Raw genomic sequence first — 21,394 nt, forward strand, 5'->3', positions numbered from 1 at the left:
GCTCCTGCTCCTGCCGCTTCCGCGACTGCTACGACGCAACCGACGACGGCGACGACGACCACGACGACGGCGGCGGCAGCGACTACGACACCGACACCGCCGCCGCGCTCCCGCGACCACCTCGCCCGTGCACCTCGACGGCGGCAGTAGTATCCGTGTCCCCGGACATAACGTCCGTCCGCCGGTTGTGTCCGCTCGCGTCGTTCCCGCATATATCGCCGAGCACGTATACACCCATATATCGTACCCTACGTATATGGACCGCAAACCCGTAGTGCTGCAGCAGTAGTTTCAAACACTACGTCACATAGAATATACGACTATTGATATTATAATATTATTACATCGCGTACAGGAATACGTGAGAAAATAGTGCGCGCGGGGTGCGTGTAAACATACACGGACAACAGTTGTCTTGTGTGAGACCATAACAATAATTGCTGTTTTCGACGGTTGATGTGTGTGTACAAAAACCGTTAAAGTTTTCTCTCATCTCGTCGTACATAATTATTTAATATTTAAATATTATAATATATAATACGTATACAATCCGTCCGTATTATACACGACACACTGCACGTGCGAGGAATATCCGGCATCGCGTACCATCGACTCTAAATGAGTTACCGTGGGTCTCAACACCGGTGTAGGAGAGCAATCGTCTCGTGTTCCACAAATAAATCGTTCCCCCGGTGCACCGGTAGTGGCGGTACGACACCGACGCGGCCAGCGACTTCAGAGGGTGGTAGATAGTGCGTCTGCATCAGCATCCGCGACGATTTCGTCATAATCAGCCGAGACGACCTCCGCTGCACATTATTGCTCACGACGCAACGCTTAGTGCTCAATAATACACATAACTGTAACTAAACTGTTTTCAATCTCAAATATAATAATTTAAATAAAAGTACATATATTATATACTGTTATAATATTATCGTACATATTATAAAGTGCACATATTTATATAACACAAACCGCTGAGCATTTCCAGTGCCTACCTATAATAATATATTATAAAATATTTATATACGGCGTTCATATAACCGAGCGTTTCGATGGACAACCAAAACAACAGCACCACCTCTACTTTCCTGCCACCACCCATTGACGGCGAGGCGTCGGCGCCGCTCGCGCAACCCGACGACGATTTCGTGGTACCCCTTTCAGCGGCCGGTACCCCCAATACGCCGGCCGACGACGGCGGCACCGGATCTACCGTGTCGCCCGTGACTCCTGTCCACCTCAATCGTCAGCCGCACGCATTGATGATGGACGATGACCAGGCGGCCAACGCCGCCACCGATAGCGGTGCGACGGACGACAACTCTGTGCTGTTGCCGCCGCCCGAAGAGACGGACAGCGAAGAGAAACCGAACAAAGACGGCGGAGACGATGGAGATAACGGCGGCGAAGACAACAACGAAAACAGGGCCGGCGAAGACGACGACCAGGTACCAGTTCTAGCCATGTCGGGCATTCTACCAGCCACGGCTACTGGAGGTGGCCCGATTTCCGACTCGAAGAAAAACGCCGGCGGACCGAACGACTCGCTGACCGGCGGAGCACCCGGGACCGGAAACGGAGAAAGCAAATCCAAAGAGAAGTGAGATTTTATAATATTATTATAGCATTTTTTATACACACACACACACACACACACACACACACATATATATATATATATAAACATATTTATAATCGATTTCGTTTTGATAAAATATTATACGATTGAAATGAATTGTGGCAATGAAACTAGCGCGCTGTATAATATTATAATATTATACATGTTATTATGTTTACTGTCGTGGAAATTTGGGAGATTCTGTCTGCCCTTCTACTCGCGTATTATCTCTACCCTCTTGCAGTTTTTTTAGGGGTTTGTGCGTACAGGGGGATCGTTATTGGTTTTGATCAACCAGTATATAATATACGGTCGTATGTACTATGGTCCTTACATCTTTCGTGGTTGTTTTCGGGGTGCTTATGCGCGCGCGTCGAGAATTATGGGGAGTGGTATACACGCGAGAGTGCCAACGAAGTTTTCCCTTAATCCGGACTTGGCGTTTCATTAATAAAAATAGTAATAAATCATTTTTTCTATAACATCACTCATTCATAATACGATATCATAAACGCAATGGTATGAAATGTATATTGCAGTAACGTACAAACGCACTCGTGTCTCGTACGAGTGACGAGATACTTTAATTAAAAAATTTATTTTTATTATAATACGAATAAAACAAGTATACTTAATATATATATACAAATTGTTGAGACGGGTACTATAATTATTTTAACAGTGGTAGAGGTAGAGGTGGAAGTGACGGCGGCGGATGTTGTTGTTACACTTATTTTATGTGTATATATAAAGGTAGGCGTGTGGCGACGCGATGTTCATCTGTGGTAGCGGTGGCAATATTGTGTAGCCAGTGAGTCTGTTGCTAGAGTTGTCTGTTGTCTATCCAACGTCAGTCTTTGAATACATAATATACAATTGACTTAGCTCGGTTCGCGTTTACGTATAGGTATTCAGTATAAGGTGCGCTTCAATAGAATAGGAACAATTGAGTATTAATTTTTGAATACTTTAGTTTGAGTTTTTTTTTCAAAGATACGATTTTTCTTAAACAACATACGCCTTTTCTATTTTTTTTTTTTGTAAGTACCTATTAAAATGTACAACAGTTCAACAATTAGTTTAGTTAATTATACTCCTCCGAGAATGCGGTGCGAGTACGTAATATAGGATATTATAATTCATTAAATTATAAAGTATTATATCGACTCTTTATAAGTTTATCTATCATAATAACTAAATATATTAAACCAAACGATTTTTAAACGCACCCTAACGTATATTTTTCGAATATCAGTCGCACGTTTGTGCCGATTAAAGAAAACCGTGTTGGAAAAATATATATGATGGCGAAATCTAAATCTTCGGGAAGTGGAAATCATCTCAAGTAAGTTTCACGCACGAATACATTATTTAATATACCAAACTCACTTTGTACAAAGGTTCTTTACGCACAGTAACAATAGTCATAAACGTTTAAATTAATATTTAATATATGTACTATATGTGTACTATATAGGTCTCTAATATACCTACGGAGTATTATTATTATTCGTGAAATCATAAACAGATTAACGCATTTATGACATTATTATTATACATTATACAAAAAATCATGATTGTGCGTATGATGTAAATTTAGGGTGGGCCATATATATATATACGCACGTCACACACACACATACGAAAAGGGTGGATAATCGTAGTGGGTAGGGGTAGTACATTTTTCCCGGCGGTATATATAGTGATGGCCTTACACGCGGTTTATTACACATTACGTATAAATTATTACACGGCATGATATATGTATGTATGTACGACTGATGCTTGAAACAATTTTTAAGCTCGAGAAATTTAATACGCGCGCGCGCGCGTAAATAATATATGTATTGTATTATTATAACGCATATAATAAAAAACAATAATATTATAATATCATGTACTGTACAGACCGTTGCACATCTTCGTCCTACGGCAGTGACGACGACGTGTGTATTTTATACGCGTGAGAACTACGTCGTCGGCAACAGTAACATTGTAAACTAATAGCGTTGTACATATGTGTATATATATAGCTATAATAATAATAATAATAATAACAATAATATATTATTATTATTATTATTATTATTACTATTAATATCATCATACCGTTTAATTGTATATAATATAATAAAACATACACGCATAAGCGACCCGCCGTAACAAATATCCGTACCGGTAGCTGGATGAGGGACCACGCGACTTATGTGTACACATTTGTGTGTAATACGCGGCGATGTGTACGTGTGAGAGCATTAATTGATGTCAATTTGTAACGTGTGCGTGTGAGTACGCGTATTATACACAAATACCTCCCATCGTATTCACCGTACTATATTATTAGGTATATATTATATTTGTGTGTGTGTGTATCTGTGTGTGTGTTACACGCTCACTTCCGCAGCTCTAAAAGTTTGCCGTTATACCGGCCGATGAATAAATAATAATAATAATAATAATGTACAACGAGGCCGTATTAATTTGCGATCACCGCAGTTCGTTACGTATAAGCGAATACGCGCGGCGAAACAAAGTATTTCGTTTTTAATTAATTATTATGATTATTATTGTCAAAAGCTATTACTATATCGTGTACATTCCTGTGTATATGCGTTGGTTTTACACTACCGTTGTCTCCCGCTGTTCGCGAGAATGGCGAACGCTGTGTAAAAGTTGGCTGCGGCGGCGGTTATGCCCACGACCCAATACGAGTTAGTGCTGCTCACCTATATATATTATATAGGTATATATAATAAATATTCATAATATTCTCTATTCTATGGCTGCTGTATGAAAACGCGCTATTGTAATAATGTCATAATATATTTTTGCGTTAAAAGCACATAAACGATGTGTACACAATTATATTATACTGAATATTATTATTACTACATTCGAATATTATTATCGATCTGTTACCATAATATTACGTTTTTTACAATTCATAACACTATACCGCAGTATAATATCTACTTACACCTAAAGTTTACTTTACCCATTTCTTTACAGTGTGGTTGTGTACATATTATATACAAAATATTACCGGAATATAATATTATTATTGCAGTGGTGTCGCGTTAAAATATAACCACTCCTATAATATGTTTATCGGTTCGTATAACAATTAATAAGCCGTGAGTCCTGGATCGCCTATGAAACTTAATACCCCTTTCGAAATCGGTTTAGCAATATTAAATTTGATTTTCGAAATTTCAAGATTTATGATATTCTATTCGAATTACTCATAAAATCACAAAATTATGTTTCATAGTATTTGTGCGTCAATATAAGCAAACGCCATAAACGCATATAAATGAAAAAACCATATACCTACCCTATTATACTTATATTAGGCATGTATAGGTACTTTTTTACTTATTTATTATTATATAATAGGTATATACTTCCGAAATACAACGTGCTACAAAGGCGATTGAACTTGCAATCAATCAATCAATCCAACATTATTAATGATATTTCTAGCCCTTTATATATACACTTGTTGGGTATAGAATCATCATATATAGGTTTTTATATACCTAAACACAAATAACCATAATACACTTAATCATGTACAGAGCGATCGTATATATTTTCAAAATTATTAAAAAAAGTATAAACGACAATTTGTCGTATAAAAATAATGCTGAAAAGACGTTAATAATGCAATCATATAATAGTTAGGCAATTACTTATTTGCACCACTTTTTGCTCCTATATATTATATAAATATATAATTTATGAGTTCATGACATATAATTATAGTCATATTTTATACAAAATGAATAATTGAAAACAAACAAAAAAATATTTATTTTCCATAATAATACTTTGATGTATTAAGTGCTTATTAAACGTTATATTAAATAAGTGTTCATATGACTTATTCAAATCTTTGGTACTTATACAAACACTGTGGAGTCGTATATCTGTAACAATTTGTGGGATTAAATATAATTAACGTAGATACCTATCACACGCTTTTTTGAATAAACTTAAATTGAAATAGGTAATTAGGTAAATTACTCCTTTTTATAAATATGATTAAAAAAAAAAATTAATGAAATCATACATATGATTTGATCCGTATACAGATTTTCAATTGAGCATTATAAAATATAATCATATTCATGATCATTTATGTACTCAGTATTAACAGTATATGTTTATATTTTTTACTGACAAATCACAAATAACAAAAAACATAAGTACAGAATGGTTTTAATCATAATAAATCATTAACTCATAACACTCACGACCCTAATTTTTCAGATTATCTTAATTAAACTTTAAACACTTACAACACATTATAAAGGGAAATGCTCTTAATTCAATATTTATCACTTGAACATTAAAATATTTTGTGTTGGAATATTTAGTTTACTATGACTTACCATTTAATAAAATTTATAACCTAACCAAAATAATCATTATGATAAAAATGTAGATATACACAATATAGAATTATTTTGAAAAATCTAGTTTAATAACTCGTAAGTCATAAAAACACAAAACTTAAAGATAAAGATATATTTAATTAAGTATTTATATTTATTTTTAATGTTTCAAAATCAACTACAACATATATTTACTGAACAAATATATACCTAACAATAATAATATTAAAAAAGTATATCTGAGAATAAATACACAATTTGAATGTTTGCAGAGGATGAATATTGAATATCTTAGCAAGCTTTCAATAATTTAATAATATTTTATTCCTTATATCTATATAAATATAAATCAAAACTTAATACTTTGCATGAAAAATGCCTATACAATATGTGCAGTAAGTCGTGTTGTTATGTGAATTTAATCGATCGATAGTCAATGCCACCACCGTCACCACCATCGCCACTCCCTCTAAAATATAATGTGATGTTAACGACCTGTGTTATTATTACTACTTGCGTGGTAACGGGAACGATCGAGGATATCCTCTCGCGGTATTTTTTCTAATTTGTTTTTTTTTTTAATATAAAACACGTCGGCGTTTCTTCGATAATAGGTTTTAATAATAATAATAAAAAAAAAAAAAAATACAAGAGCGTATCGCGCCGATTTCTCTAGGATATTACGCGATGTCAGTCAAGTGATCGCAGTTATGACGGTATATAGTGACTGATGGCGGTGTGGAGGTGGATGGCGATCTCGATAATCGCGCATGCATAACCGACAGACAGGAGGATAGGAAGGAACGAAAGGACTCGAGATCGCGGCAAGAAAAAAAATTTATGGTTAACAATTGAAAAAAAATACATCAATGTGTATTTTTTATGTACCTACCTTCGACCATATTTTACGTGCTGTTCACACCGAACAATGTACCACCGCCAATCAACGATGAGTTGCCGAAAATACGACTAAAACGAATCACACGTAAAATATCCACATAATGTATATATGTAGGTAGGTAACTATAAGAGTATATATGAGGTACAAGTAATAATATAATAGTTACTAAAAACACAGAAATAATTCTATAATAGGTACGAATAAAAGATAAATCGCCTAATGAAGGAGAAAGCGTAAAAAATCGTACCGTGACGATGTATCTAGTTGACACGATTGTTAGAATAAATGTATTAATATTTTCAATCAATATTCCCATAAAGTCTATAATATCGATGAAAATTAATTAAACGCTATGGTTTTAAAACAAATCATTTTTTCTTTTAAGATTAATAATTCATAGCCTTACATAAAATAAGAGTTTCAATAATGCATGTTTTAATGTAAACATCAAAAACATACTTCAAAATAATCGTTTAAGTGTAATAAAATGTTTAAATGTTTTATTCATATTTTGGATTCGACGTTTTTAACCGAAAGGTCTAAAAACTATATATTTTACGTTATGAATACAAAAATTAATATGCTGGATTTAATACTTAATTGATTGTGGAAATGAGGTCAAAAGAAAATGTAAAAACACTAAAGACTATACTTGGTGTTTAAATTATACATCTTCAATGTAATGCAAAACATTATTATGACACAAATTGTATTTTCTTTGTTCTCGACTAAATTATTTATTAAAAAAATATATATATACCCAATAAAGTATATTTGCAATGTTTTATTAAACTATTAAACAGATATATATTTACAGAGAGTATCTCGTATCTGAAAATAATATTTATAACCAGATGGTGGATTTAGGAATACATATATAAGACGTATATTGTATTTTTTAGAAACCCTTTCCTCCCTCTCTCTTTCTCTCTCTGTCTTTTGCCCCGTATCTACTCTTTTATTATTGTTATTATTGTTATTATTATTTATTTTTTGATAACAAACAAAAATAAATAAAAACTCTTTTGGTACCTAATGGATTAGTTTTGGTGTGATGAATTGCAATATATGTAGGTGCAATAATATATTAATCATATTTTGTATAAAAACGTCTTTCTTGCTTTAATCCGTGAAAAATCTTTAATTACACGTTGAAAGAGCTTAATGAATAATGATGATGTTTTATCGTTCTCAAGTCTCAACAGTCAACAATAATGGTAGAAAATCTATTGAATTCAATCTTTCTTTTGAGTTTCAATTATATAGACATACAAAGTACGCCCTAATAAATGTTCTCATTTTATTAATAAATTATTCATTTAATTTTGACGTGAATTCATGTATGCATCATCGGTTATTTAATTTAAGAACAAGAACATTTAGAAAATAAAATTTAGATTATGCAATTAATTCAATAAATTGAAAACGAAAAAAACTCTTAGGATTTTAAATAATAAAAGTTTTAAAATCACGATTGCGGTCCAGAAGACCTATAATTTATAATACCAACGTAAGAGCACATTTATTATTTTGTTCGAGGACGTGCGTAACTATGTAGACTTGATAAATTTATTTATCGTATACCTCTACCAATTTATTCCTGTAGTAAAAGTAGAAGAAAATTGTTTTACTCGACTTTGTTTATTCAGTAGGTACTGTAACAATAAGTTGTTGTTGCGCTTGCCGCCCTTGGCTACTATATAACCTTACTGTGGTATACTGGCGTCCCTTAAGTTAAAATATTAATTCAATTTATATTCGCCGTGAATTATGAGAAAAATGTAACGCCCTTAGTTAAAACGTGCACTCTTAGTCATTGTCCAATTTGTACAATAATATTTATATATATTATGACAACGTGTAGTATTCGTACTATGGTAATATATTTTTTTTGCCAACAATAATTATTTAGTTAATTATGCAAGCGTTTTTGTCATAATATGACAATTAGATGATATATACCTACACCTACAAGACTGATATTAGTAATCATGAATTATGCATTTATGCATAATATTACATACTTATTACCTATACTTATAAATTAGTTTATATACAGTAGCGACTGTCTCGAAAAATTGTACAGATTTTACTTAAAATAACTACTACCCCCTACGGCGGGCCCAACCAACATTTCTGCCTTAGTGTAACGTAAAAAATATTTATTAAAAAAAAAAAACTTTTTGACCTACTAACATTTAAAGTTTATTTTAATGCTGTTTTTGATTTTTTTTAGAATTGGCCATATAAAAACTTTTGGTTTTTAATATACATTCACTTTACACTAACTATGTACCAAGTTTAAGTATGTGTGAATACATTTTATTATCTATGAAAGGGATGCTTGAGTACCTTTTTAGACACGCGATAGCCGCCACTAAGTGTATACAACATATATGGTTTAATAAATTAGATATTTTATGTAGGTATGATACATAGTGTATAAGCAAAAATGTCTTAAAAAGTTTAAAAATGCAATATTAAAATTAAATTTTCGAGTACTTGTAAATGAAGGAATCAAACTGTGTGAATAGAAATCAATAAGTATATATTATAATGTGAAACACGTTAAACAAAATACGTTTTGTATTAAAATATGCACACTATAGAATTACAAAGGATGTGTCATTTTCACAATACAGTTAGAATTATTGTATAATTTATATGGTTTGAAAATTAAAATATGAGAATTCTGTTGAACTTTATGTTCTTGTGCATATAAACTAAATGCGAAATTGTGACAGAATATTATATAGAATTATACTTCAAACGATTAAATCAATAGTACTAATTAGTACTATTACTACTATTTACTTTTTTTTTTATTTATCTATTATTAGTATTTACTAATTAGTACCTAGTAATTTATAATAAACACACACACACACACATATTTCTTATATATAAACTGTAAATAATACTAATGATTTGTCAATCTTTATGAATATAGATCACGTTATACTACTGGTAGCGGTACCGGTGCCGGAACAGATGTGGAAGACTCCGGAACCAACAATCCGCAGGCGGCTTTGGGATGTGGAACTACGTTTGAATATGTAGTACTAGTAACAGCGTGCTCAATTTTGTTATTGGCCGTCACTGGCACTACCGTTTACTGGACCATGGCCTACAGAGGCGGATACGACCCCAACTGGTTTCCCTGGCCACCACAGACCCCGAAGCAAATGTTATCCGTCGGCGTATTCACTTATAAGCATCCGCAAAACTTCACTGCCGGCGGCAGCGACATTAGTACTACAACAATTGCAACGACTACAGTGGAACAGCAACAGCAATCTTCGCAATTAAACACATCGACTTCAAATGTTTTGATCGAAGATCGGCGATTCAACCTGCACCCAACTCTAATGACGGTCGGTTTCGTCACTTTAACCGGATTTTGTAAGTTATTAATGACGACGTAAACATAATATTATAAAACCATCACTATTATATATTATAATTTGGGTAGTATAGATATCTTCATTATACTGTAAATAGTGATCGTGTGATTACTACTACACCATATAGTATTAAAACTTTTATATTAATCCTTTTTTTGGAAATTACATTAAATTATTTGAATATTTTATTAATGTTCCAAATTTTGGCACGCAGCTATATTGGTGTACAGAATGGCCGCTGGATGTTCGACTTCGTGCAGGGGTACTTATGTGAAATTAACCCACGGACTTTTGCATTTGGCTACCGTACCGTGCGTGGTGTTGGGAGCTGTGGCTGCTATGGAATATCATCGTTTGAAAGGATTGCCGCATTTGTATTCGCTACACAGTTGGATGGGATTATTGACCGTTTCACTTTTTGTAATTCAGGTAATAACAATAATACATATATATTAAACTTCACTTGATTCACATTTCACACACGACGAGCACCGAATAAATAGACGACATTTAATCTTTAATCGGGTTTTCTTTATAGTTTACCCTTGGATTGTTCACGTTCGTTGTGCTATTGTGTTGTCGCGGCGCAACGGCTGCGTGCCGCCTACGATGTTTTGCGCCCATACACGCCACTCTGGGACTGTGCACGTTCACATTGGCCATAGCTACCTGTCTCACCGGACTTCAGCAACGCGCCGACTTCTCGATATTCAGCAATAATAATGGGTTCGTACTTAGTTTCCGTCATAATACTATAATATTATAATTGCACTTCGTATATAAATTTGTTGATCATATTATGACATATACGTCATACGATGTCATAACGTGTTTTTTTCTCGACAATACCTACTGATGGCTACTCTCCATTTGCGGTATTTTGTGTTTACGTTTGCTGTTATAGGTTATATATAGTATATATATATTTATTATACTATAAGACGTATATAAACATAAAACATATATACCAAACCTCATTCTAAAAGGTTTCCTTTTTCTCTTCGAAATATAAGAAGTCAATGTTTGATACTCATTTGATCGCCAAGAAGGTAGAATAAAGATATTTATATTAAATTCAAAAAATATTTTTATTATTTCAAAATTTTGAATAATAATAATAATAAACTATAGCCGAACCGTCACAACTTCTCTCGTGTTTGGTTGTTTATTTTGCCTTCGAACGATGATATGTAAAATTTTTTATTCTAATTTTATCGTTTAATATAATCGGCAAGTAAATATAGAAAACGATTAATTTTTTTTTCATAACTCCGTAAAAAAAAATGGAAATAAGAAATAATGTCGTCACAAAATGAGAATATTAAAAAAACCGGTTCTTGCGAACTTCGGAGGAAGCCCCAAAAACTAGCTTTGTTTTTTAATTTTTCAAGAAAATTGTACACTTGTCTTGTACTTATTTTTTATTAACAAAAATGGTACTAAAACCTTCAGCAGACTATTATCAGGTATAACAGTAAAAAATTTCAGCCGAATCGGTTCAGTATAGTTTTCTTGGTTAGCGCGGTCGTAAAAAACCACTTACAATTTTATATATTATAGTAGTATAGATTGAGGTAATGAGAAAAATTGGATTAAATGAGATTTTGGAACTTAAAAGAATCATTAAGCATTTTATTTTGATTCGCTAAATTACATTATAATTGCAGTGTTAGCTGCACTCGCGGAATTTCTTACTACCCCACAAATCGGGTGGTTATTAATTATTATACTGCTAGAATAATGCACCTTATTTATTGTATACATCTATATAAATCAGTGTTTACATTCAGATGGTATCTATACGAATGATAAAATTTATATCCTAATAAACGACGTTAATATTTATCCATATATATATTTATATATTATGTACTGAAAATATCAATATAGGCAACAGAAACAGCATCAGCAACAACAAATCACTCTGCCGCCGACGGCGTCGTCGTCTCCATCGTCCTTAAATTCGGGCGAACTACACGGCCGCGCGCTGCCGCAACAAGCTATTATCAACGTTCTGGGTGTACTGTTGATGATGGCCCTGGTGTTTGTCACAGTCGCTTTGTTATCGCAAAAGAAGTCTTGCCGGAGGAATTCGTCGTCGTCGCTGTCGCCGTCCACGATGAGATATTGCAGAAATGGCGGCCAGTCGTTCCAACTGGTGCCGTCCTCCCCAGCTGCGGCTGACGGATCTGATCACGGCGGCCGCAACGGCCGGATGTGATCACTTAAATGTTATAAATTGTTTTACGAGGACGAGGACGACGACGACGACAACCATCACCACCGCCACAACGACCAGACAGCACTCGCGCACCACATATATTACGACATTCAGAATACTATTATAATATTATGTTGTTCATACAGTCGACACACGCTATAACGTTACACAGTACACTTTAAGGCCTATTATAAAAAAAGCACAGTATATACAAAATACGACTTGTAACACTATACACATATACATTCATTCGTACACCGATCGCGAAAAGCTCGACGTATAAATAAGACTATCGCCGAAACTCCCGAACAGCGAACACCGGACATAACACGCCGTGAAACGAGCGTTTCGACGCGGTGACGCAAATCGACGTTGACGACAACGACACGACACGAGAACGGAACTCGATCCGAGACAACTACCTGTTGCGGTAATAATACGACAGCGTAACGGCGGACGAAAGACTCCGTTAATTATAATATACATAATATAATAATGGTGGTGGATGAAATCGGAAGTCTGCCGTTTGTAAAATATACGAATGTGTGTGTTCGGATTTGTGTGGGTTTTGTGGGTGTGTGTGTGTGGGTGTACTATAATGACGTGGTTGGGTTCGACGGTGATGCGCCGTCGACGCTTGTGACGATGACGAAGCGTTGGTGATGGTGGTAAATAATATGGTGATGGCGCCTTATCGAAGAAAATTTTCACTCACAAAAATCATATACACCTTCCTTCTACACATGCATATTATCATCTATGCGATTACCATAATATATACAATATACTATACGTGTATACTGTATAATCAATGCTAATACTTAAGTTTTGTACTCTTCAATCGATCATATAATAATTAATAATTATTATATACAATATTGTACTTTGTACAAAATTTTTATGTACAATTAGTACGTACATACCTATTTAATTATTTTAAATATTTTTAACCTGTTTGCTCTGTTAATGGCCCAACAAATCTGTGGAGCTACACGGGATTTTCCTCACATACTAAAACTTTTGCTTATACGTGCACAATAAAACGAATGCATATTAACATTGTACGATATATTATTATAATTAATTAAAATTTAAAAATGATATGGTATATAAAAAAAGAACGTAATTACTCACAAATTTAATACTTTTTTTTTGGGTGGGGGTGGTTATTGGGCCTTTAAGACCATCCCGTTTCACAACCAAGCTTCCATTCTTACATTCGGTTACTTACTTATTTAAAAGATTTTGTATTTTTAACTTTTTGAAAATACTGCTGTTTATATTATATATTCAAGTAATTTTCTTAATACAGCGTATAATAATCAATTATTATATATAACGTTTTTGAGTTTTCTACTACAGATATATTTAGTTTAAAAAAAAATAAACATGTTTTATTTCTTTTCAAATTTTCAACGCAATATAAAGTAAATAGGTAGCTGGTATTTTATACTTGTGATATATTTGTATTACTACAACACTTCCCCCTACAGTATCCATCTACTTTTACACTCGTATGAAAACAGACAATCTTTTTCTTGAGACATAAAGGTAAAATCTAGAATATATGTTTTAGAGATTGTATATGATTTTTCAAACTTTTTGTCACGAGTTATATGACCGTTAATCCTCTTTAGACTCATCTTTTAAATTTCTGAGTATATAATTCCGCTTTTGTCAATTTACAAACTACATATTCTATACAGGTACTTAATATAATAAACTATGTACATATATGTATTCAAAGTGCACCATACTGCTGTAGTATTATATAACTGTCTGCTAATATTCTATGTACCTATACGTTGTTATATGTATTAGGTATATACCTAAACATAAAACGTTCCTATTCTATATGCATATAATATTTTTTTTCAAAACTATAATATTTTTATTGTGGGTGTTTCAGAGACGGTAAACAGACAATATCTGAGTTGATCAAACAAAAGTTACACTTGAACAAGGAACCGGTAGTGGTTAATGTGTTGGCTGTCTTGCTGGTATCCGTGCTGGTAATTGTATCGTACACGGTACGCCGAGAGTCACTTAAGCGGAGGCCCAACAACAAACCGTCATACACGGCAACAGTGAGTCCACTGCGCATAAAATCTTCGTCGTCGTCTACCGGAAAGTTTGGATCGGGAAAGCAATCGTCGCAGCCTCCGGTTTGAGGTGCATATACACACGTCATTCCGCAACGACTTCTGCCATCACTTCTATATTTAAAACAAACAAAATACAATTAATAACAAAAGTACAACTACAAATTGTCATCGTCGTGTAATCAGTCTTATACTATATTTATAGAAATAACAATATACATTCTAAAATTTGTTTCTCCTATATCATTGCAACCGGCCTACATTTTCATTTCCATTTTCATATTATTATTTTTTTTTTATTATCTATAATAAGTACACTAATACGTTAACATTCATTGGCCGTAACATTGCGCAATTATTAATGAAAACTCTAAGTAACATTATTTAACTAATCTTTGTGTTCCACATTCCTAATTGTCTTCCTATTTCCATATTTCTCTTTAGATAGGTACTATTATGCGTATGTTTGTTTATGTGAATATAACAAATTACAATAACTTACCGATATTGAAATAATATTTCAGATCGATTATATTATATTCACATGTGTACCTATAATTAATAGTATAGTAAGTATTAACCTACACAATAACGTAGTTAGACAATGATACAGTTAAATGGAATTGACTTTTTTTCTAAAATATTGCGTCTTTTCTACTATAGATATTCTTTGTCTATGTTCATACGCACACTTGTATACTCTCGTGTGTACTATATAATTTGTGTGTGCGTATGAATGTTAGATTATTACATTAAAATATTATGGAATTTTTTTTACAACAATAACGTACCTATTTGATAAATGTATAGGATTAAGTAAAAAAAAAATATATAATACGTTTGGCACGGTTGTTTTTACAATACTAAAACTCAAGAGTGTCTATCAATTTATACCTATATTATAATATTATGTTCATAAAAAACACAACATTTATAATGTGTGAAGGTTTAGAATAAACTATTTAAAACAATTCGACCAAATTTAAAACAATCGCGAGTTTTACACATTATTTGATGTAAAATTATTATATACTATTATTATTTATTATAATTATTATCATTAGCAGTGTGTGTGTGTGTGTGTGTAATTTTTTTCAAAAATATAAATACATTTAACTATAAGATAAGTTATTATTATCGAAACTATACTAATATAATATTATTTATAAATTATTAATGTTTTTCGTAATATTTGTATTTAAATTTTTAACAAAAACAACATAGAATATTATTACTATATAAATATATATGCGTAGGCAAAAAATAGAGATTATTATTATCATTATTATTATATATATTATATATAATATATATATATATATATATAATATATTAATATTAATATATTATTGTTTTTGTTATTGATAATTTTTTATTATTATTATTATTATTATTATTATATTATTATTATTACTATTTATATTTCTAATTTATTGTACGTTTTTTTGGGTGTTGTAATTAATTTTATTAAATAGCTTTAGAGAAAAAAAGGAATAGAATTTTTACAAAAAAAACTTACGCGTACTATATACCATTACTAATTATAGCTATTACAAGTACCGATTTATTATTATTATTATTATTATTATTATCTAGCATAATATAATTAATATGTATATTATATATATATATTATAATACTACATATACATATTACTATTAACATTATTATAATTAGTTGTTTTACTATATAATAAATGATAAATACATTTTCAAAACTTCTTTAAATGTATTAGTATTGAGTTAAAATGTCTTTTAAATTCAATCGTGAACTCCAGCGACCATCACAAATAGTTCATTTATAATAGTCACAAAATCTTATGATCAAATTAATGCAGCTAACAAATGCAACAAATATCAAAAAAAATAAGGTTACATCTGTTAGGTACAGCCGTACAAGTATTCAGGATTCAAATAAATATATTTTATATTCTTTACCTTCAGATAGATTATGTGTCTATTATAAAATATGTTATTGCTTCTTAACATGTTAATATAAATTACTAATTAGTGGTAAATATCAGTATAAAGGTTGGTAAAATAATTGTAAATTATACTGATAAATGATAATATAAAAGTGTTAAATATATACTACACGATAGGTGTAGTCCATATTTCTATATAGATCATGATTATAATAATTATAAATAAACAATATGTTATTTAATAACATATAAACCTTTACATTTTATGCTACATATAAAGTAATAATAGTAGTAAAAGCAATAATTTTAATTCTAAAAAGATTGAAAACCACTGTGTTATTAAATACAATTTTAATTGGGGTTAACCAAACCCCTAACCTAACACAACTAGGTTAAAAAAAGTTCCCTTCAACTGAATTTAAATAATAATTTCTGTGAACAAATTTGAGCCGGAGCGGCTCGCCTACAGTGTTTACATATTGCGCACTGCAGTGCTCGTGTTTTGCTCTCGCTCGCCTCGGTTCACTAGTCATTCGCATTTGTGCTCATATGTAAACGCAGCTTAAAATATGAAGTATAAATATAAACATAAACTTCAATTTACTTAATTGATAATTAGAATTCAGGACTAGCTTTTAATATGATAGACACGCACATTATACCAACCTGAGTACCAAAAGGGCATGTGAGAGTTGTTAAAATTAGAATTTGATCAGAGGGAGGGATGTCAAAACAATGCTTGCGCTGAGTACCTACTGAATTATTCAAAGCCGGCCTATATAGTTGATAATGTACAAAGTAAGATCATATATTATAATTAATTGGAGTTTACAGAATTCCAGTTTATAAAAAAATTATAGAATATAATGCATGTAATGTAAATTTCAATATAATACTAATACTAAATTATAATAAAATTGGACTGTATATTTATTTTCATTACACCGCGTGTCCCAAGAAACAGGGTACACTGTATCATTCATTAGATATCCAGTAAATATTTTTCAATTCTGTTTGCGGGACATTAAGATTAATAATACATTTTTCAAGTAACTTTGATGTATCAACTTATTGTAAACTCAAAATTGGCTAAATTAGAACTTAAGGTATAATTAAAACAAACATCTTAGTAAATTTGAATATATTTTTTTAATTGTATGTATTATTATTTATATTTTATTTCCTTCTAAACACCATAGTGTAATCAGAATTGTTTTTACTAAAGTAATAAAATATTTGCTATTTAATTTAATTACTTTGCTATACCCAATTTATTTCTTTATTATCGTGACTTAATGGTAATAAAGATTAGGCACATAGGTACCCAAAGGATTGAAAGTTCGTGGCGCTTATAGACTAAAAATTGTGAAAAGTATGTGTGGTATAACTCCAAACTTACATCCAACTTCCAAGGTATAACATAATAGATTACCTATATAAATATAATAACTATTACAGGTATTTCATTGAAACGTTCCGGAGAGGTTTGAATAAAAGTGACACATTTAACGCATTTATGAGAGACATTTTAGTATTTATTTATTTTATTTTAATTTTTTCTAATTATTTTTATACTATGAAACAAATAATGAGATGATAATGTTAAATAATATGTTACTTGTTTGTAAGGATTTATGTTTGTCATCAACTCTTATCACTTTCACATCGTCCACTTATAATGAAAATGTAATATTGCTTAAAATCGAAATATAGCTATAGAATATAAAGTGATAAAAATGGGTAGAGCGAAATCTAATAGTAAAACACATACTGCAGTCATGAGTTGTAATGTTACCAATGACATCAGACATTCAAACATGATAGTCGAAATAACATAATTTAATCGAGTATTTAAATTAAATTCTAAATTTCTATTTTATTGTTTTTAATAATACTTTTTTTTGTTTGTTTATTTCTGTCTTCTGATACATCATTCATATAATAAAAAAGTATACAATAAATAATATAACACATTTATGTATCACCTTTAAGCAAGCTTGTGGTAGTGTAGGGAGTTATTTAAATATATTAAATTAAATTAAATGTAATAACAAATTGTAAATACAATAGACCATTAGCGATCAAATAATTTTGTCATGGGGAGGGATGTACCTAACTAATTTTTTAACAAACACTATAAAAATCTACATTTTTAAACATGAAAATTAATATTGCCTTTTTTTAATTATATTATTAAATCTATTTTTCTGTTTTTTTTTTTTTTGCCAATTCATCCAGTACTCCGTCTGTAATTATATTGACAACCCCACGATGAACAAACACCCATAGTGGCTAAGCCATTGAGACGACTCTAAAACAATATAATTACACAATTCATATAATAATGTAATAAAATATAATAGTTTAAAGATTCTTTAAATACATTTACTACTTGAAGTGATACCAAAAATTCAGAATTAAGTGCTTTAATTAGAATAGAAGCATCTGTTGCAGCAGTTTCTTTCCAAGTAGAAATATCTTCTAATGACACTACCTACTACGAAGTTAAAAAGTTCTATAAAATCATTTATAGCTTTATACCTCTAAACCCATTTTGTTGCACATAACCACTTTAAGCTTTTTACTTTTGGGTCTATATTACTTTCATTAATTATATTTAAAAAAACATTTTGACGTTTAGGCGAATTAAAAAAGCAATTTTTTTTTCTATTATGTCCAAGCAATTTCTAATATGCTGGATATTACTAACTTTAGATACAGCTAAATTGAGGCTATTGGCAACACAATGCACATATTATGCTTTAGGGTAGGTATGTGTCCTTAATAATAGTTTGAACACCTTTTAGATGTCTTGACATATTATTAGAACCATCATAACCTTGGCTTATCATATTGTTGCAGTCTAATAGTCTTGAAATTTATTTATAACAACATAAAATATTTTATATTAACTTAAAATATAATTTCTTCTTATAACTTAGGATAATATATTGAAGCCTAAGGTCTGACTTGGCTATGAATTATATTAAAGTCTTTGCAAGTTCCAAAGCTGTGAGTTCTTATTTTATTCTTCCGAAAATCATCTTCCCTCTTCCATTACTGTTTTAGTATGTACTTAATAATAATTCGTACATTTAAAGTTGCCAAATCAGATCTTAAGACCTTAGACTTCAATATATTATCCAAAGTTATAAGAAGAAATTATATTTTAAGTTGTTATAAATAAATTTCAAGACTGACCGTTGGACTTAGTACCCATTTAAAACTTACTTCTTTTGTCGTTGAAGTCAACAACTAAGGCATATATTATAAAATTGAACTTGGCTCTCATTTTACATATATGTTTTTGATGAGATACATACTGCTGAAACAAATAAGACCATAATCTCTATGTCCTCTTAAATCTATTTCCTGTTGGCCTCATAATATAAGACATTCTATGATTGGAATTAAACGCTTTCAATTTTCTTCAATCTGTTTTGTTCTAAAAATGAAATTGAAAAATGTAGCTTAAATATAGCCTTATATTTATAGACTGACATTCAATTAAAACTATACTTATTACTTTGATGTAGGTACCTTTCACTATCAATCAGGCTCGGCTTGAAGGGGGGGGCACTGGAGCCTTAGCCCCCCCCAGGCTTTAAAAAATGTTTAATTTCTTAATACATATTTTATTTGATATGTTTGAATATTTTTCCTTGTCAATATTAAACCCCGATTATTAAACTAGATATCTAACAATTTTATATTGCCTGAAAAAAAACACAATGATATTAAAATATGTGGTGTGTATCATATAGGAACGTATCGCTCCCTCGTTGAACCCTAGACCATGTGGCTGTGACGGTGGCGTAAACTAATTTGTAGAACAGACCATTATTGCCTATTGGTCAATAGTTAATAGCCATAACATTGTAACACGTTAAATTACTATTAATTTGTCGACAGACAGTTTACGTATATAATATATATATACGTATACATATTATATAAATAATATAAAAAAAGACTCCCCCTCAACCAAGTCTCAGGAGCCGTCCCTGCAAAGAATGCGATTAATAATTGAAAAACTGTTATTTAAATAATCATTTAAAAAGTTATCAGATTTAAGTAATGCAATTTTATAGTATTCCAAATGTCCATGTTTCTTAAACACCTATATTGAAAAATCATAAACATTTTTAATAAATTTGTTTGTAAATGTACATACATACTTCTGTAGCTTTTTTTGTAGTTAGTAAAAGCTTCCAGTACAAGAGTATCTAGATTTTGACCACCAATTCTTGAATAAGCAACACAATATTTGGAAAAATCACATTAGTACTTCTCTAAATATGCGAGCCAGTTATACAGTTATATTCAGCCAATGGTGTTGAAATTTTAATCCTCTTTTAGCATTACAATCAAGTATTGGAAAGATAAATGTAACTGGTGATATCCACTCATTTTTGAGAATCTGAATACATTTTAATTGTAATAGTTGTAATAATAAACTACAACCACGTATGTTATTAATTTAAACATAAATTAACGATTGACAAAATACTTACTTAACATCTATCAGCATCGGTCAAAGGTACTATTAATATAAGAACTAATGTCACGAGTATTGTATTCAACAGCCTAATATTGTAATTAATTGCTCCATTGCCATCATAAATAAAACATTTGACATTAACTTAATAGAATAAATATTATAAAAATTATATAGTAGTAAAATATATACATTACAAACAAAATAATAAAATGACTAAACAATATTCATACAGTTTTAAAAGTACAAATTTTAAATGTATTTATACTTTCACATTTAATTTTTAATTAATAATAAAATTGATCTTCAATTTAATTAAAGTA

General features: G+C 31.1%; 1 protein-coding gene and 1 long non-coding RNA gene across 3 annotated transcripts; one reads left to right on the forward strand and one right to left on the reverse strand.

Annotated features, from left to right (window-relative positions):
• The first annotated feature begins 161 nt into the window (after positions 1 to 161).
• On the forward strand, positions 162 to 16,380 carry LOC114125279 (uncharacterized). 2 transcript variants are annotated; one of them, XM_027988869.2, is made up of 6 exons: positions 162 to 1,606; positions 9,873 to 10,324; positions 10,541 to 10,755; positions 10,865 to 11,052; positions 12,217 to 12,977; positions 14,457 to 14,606. In XM_027988869.2, the coding sequence occupies exons 1-5, from the start codon at positions 1,059 to 1,061 to the stop codon at positions 12,545 to 12,547; spliced, it is 1,734 nt and encodes a 577-aa protein (XP_027844670.2). In that variant the 5' UTR covers positions 162 to 1,058; the 3' UTR covers positions 12,548 to 12,977; positions 14,457 to 14,606. The 2 variants fall into 2 exon arrangements, with proteins under 2 accessions (XP_027844670.2, XP_027844671.2); XM_027988870.2 differs by lacking the exon at positions 12,217 to 12,977 and having other exon boundaries at positions 167 to 1,606; positions 14,457 to 16,380.
• Positions 16,381 to 17,781: 1,401 nt separating this feature from the next.
• Positions 17,782 to 20,496, reverse strand: LOC114125291 (uncharacterized). Its single transcript, XR_003592510.2, has 3 exons — positions 20,114 to 20,496; positions 19,805 to 20,018; positions 17,782 to 18,884 (listed from the first exon to the last, which is right to left on the reverse strand). It is a non-coding gene; the product is annotated as an uncharacterized LOC114125291 (long non-coding RNA).
• Positions 20,497 to 21,394: the final 898 nt, after the last annotated feature.

Source organism: Aphis gossypii, chromosome X, assembly GCF_020184175.1.
Source record: "Aphis gossypii isolate Hap1 chromosome X, ASM2018417v2, whole genome shotgun sequence".
Classification (NCBI taxonomy): Eukaryota; Metazoa; Arthropoda; class Insecta; order Hemiptera; family Aphididae; genus Aphis; species Aphis gossypii.